The 1,977-nt window shown below is 51.1% G+C and overlaps 1 protein-coding gene across 1 annotated transcript in view; it reads left to right on the forward strand.

The window, feature by feature from the left end:
• SYAP1 (synapse associated protein 1) overlaps window positions 1-1,977 on the forward strand; it is a 60,788-nt gene that overhangs the window by 17,812 nt on the left and 40,999 nt on the right. The window contains exons 2-3 of the mRNA XM_014591373.2: window positions 754-782; window positions 1,780-1,784. Of these exons, the coding sequence (XP_014446859.2) occupies window positions 754-782; window positions 1,780-1,784 (34 nt within the window). The remainder of the gene's footprint in view (window positions 1-753; window positions 783-1,779; window positions 1,785-1,977) is intronic.

Raw genomic sequence — 1,977 nt, forward strand, 5'->3', positions numbered from 1 at the left:
CGGCGCGACCTCCGCGGTCCGGGGAGACCCCGGCCCGCCCGACGAGCGGAGACCCTCCGTCTGAGTCTCGGGTCCAGTCCTCACCCTGGTGAAGAGCCTCGCTCGTCACAAACGCTGTGATTCCCCTGCCGTACGTCACCAACCGCAGGAGCGCCCCGGGCGGGGGGAAAGAACTCGGGACTCCTGCCTATGGGGAGCTGTGGTCTGCTCGGAGGTCTGCACGTCTATTGGAAACTATAAGATTCCATAGGACAATGCCCGCCGAGTATTAGAAACGCGGCGCCGGGGCGGGAAGGAAGGCTTCAGGAGTGACTTTTACAGTCTTTAGAGAGAGGCTCCCTGGTGCTGAGAAAGGACACAGATTATTCAGGTGAAGGAAACCACTGAAGGAGAAAGAATCTAACTATGGACACTACAAGAGTTTGAAGTGTGATGGGAGGTTTAGGAAGGTGATGAAAACTTGCGATAACAAGCCCGAGACACTAGAAGGGTAAGTTAAGCAGGTGTCATTGAAGGCCCAGTGGAGTTCAGAAACCATAACTGTGTAGTGGTGTCCACCTGTAATTTTGCAAGATATCTACAGTAAAATTAGAGATATTAATGAAAAACCCCGAGTTTGCTGGTTGAATAGAGTAGGAAAAGAAGGTAAGGAAATAGAGGGCAGGGAAAAAGGGCATTGTAGGCGTGCCCAAGTGATCCAGTCCCAAAGAACAGAAACTGAAACCAGCAGTGTGCTGATGGACTGGGGAAAAGGAAAGAGAAGGGTCCAAAGCCTGGGGCCTCTGAGATTGAGAGGATGGGCGAGCAGGCAGCAGAGAATGAGGTGTGAGCTGGAGTTCAAAACCTGGGGAGAGGTCCATAGCTTAGTGGTTAAGGGAGCAGGATCCCACATGGCCAACAGTCTTTTGAATCCCAGCCTCAGTGGCTTAAAAAAAACACACCAGGGGACCAGCAGATGGGGTCATGGTTATGTTGCTGGACTCCCAGCGGTTTAAGTCCTGGACCCAGCAGCTTACGTGTGTATGCATGCCCAAAATACCAAGAGGAGAAAGGAGGAGGAGGGATTGTGATGTGGCCATCCCCCCTGGGGGTGATTTCTCGCTTTCTGTCTCTCTGTTTCTGTCTATCCAGTGAGCACACACACCCTATAACAAAAATCTCTCTCTTAAAAAAGAAAAAACAGGCATGTGTGCATGCATTTCCAAAATTCCTACAGGATGAAGAAATGGAGAAGAAGGTATTGCAACATGACCACCACTCCCATTGGGGGGGGTGCTATCTCTCTCTCCCGCTGTGTGCCCTATAGTGAAAAAACCTCTCCAAAAAAAAAAAAAAAAAAAAAGTCAAAAGGGAAGCAATTCCAGGACAGGAGAGGGTGAGAGAGTTGAGTGGATGGCCACTGAAATGCAGTAGTGAGCCAGGCACCACTATTACAGAACCTGATCCAATGCCCACAAGCCTGGTGTGTCGGACATGAAGAGCTCCAGAGGATGTGGGAAGTTGGAAGAGGCCAGAGAACTTCAGGAAATGTTGGGGAGCGACCTTGAAGCCAACAGATGACTGTGACAAGGAAGGGTAGAGGCTTGCTTAGCAAAACCGAGACAACAGAGTTTCTCCCCACCAAGGATACAAGAACAGGGTTTTGGGAGAAGCCAAAAGTAAGGAGCTTGTGCTGCTGCGGTCAGCTTCCGGGGGAATAAGCAGAGGATTTACTCAGCACGGCGTCCTTGGGAGAGACCCAGGTGTCCCAGGGAGAGAGAGGACAACATGCAAAAAGACCGGCACACGGCCAGACAGTGGCAGGGATGGCCCACGTGGGTCATTTCTATCATAGGTTCACATCTAGAGACCTCCCTGAACATGCCTGGTATGTGTATGCCCATGATTTGGGGATGGCTGAAGTTGGGGATGCATTGCAGCATGGGGAATGGGGACCCAGTTCGGGGTGCCTTTCTCTCATGGAAGAAATAAATAAAG

Source organism: Tupaia chinensis, unplaced genomic scaffold (genome assembly GCF_000334495.1).
Source record: "Tupaia chinensis unplaced genomic scaffold, TupChi_1.0 Scaffold000567_1, whole genome shotgun sequence".
Classification (NCBI taxonomy): Eukaryota; Metazoa; Chordata; class Mammalia; order Scandentia; family Tupaiidae; genus Tupaia; species Tupaia belangeri.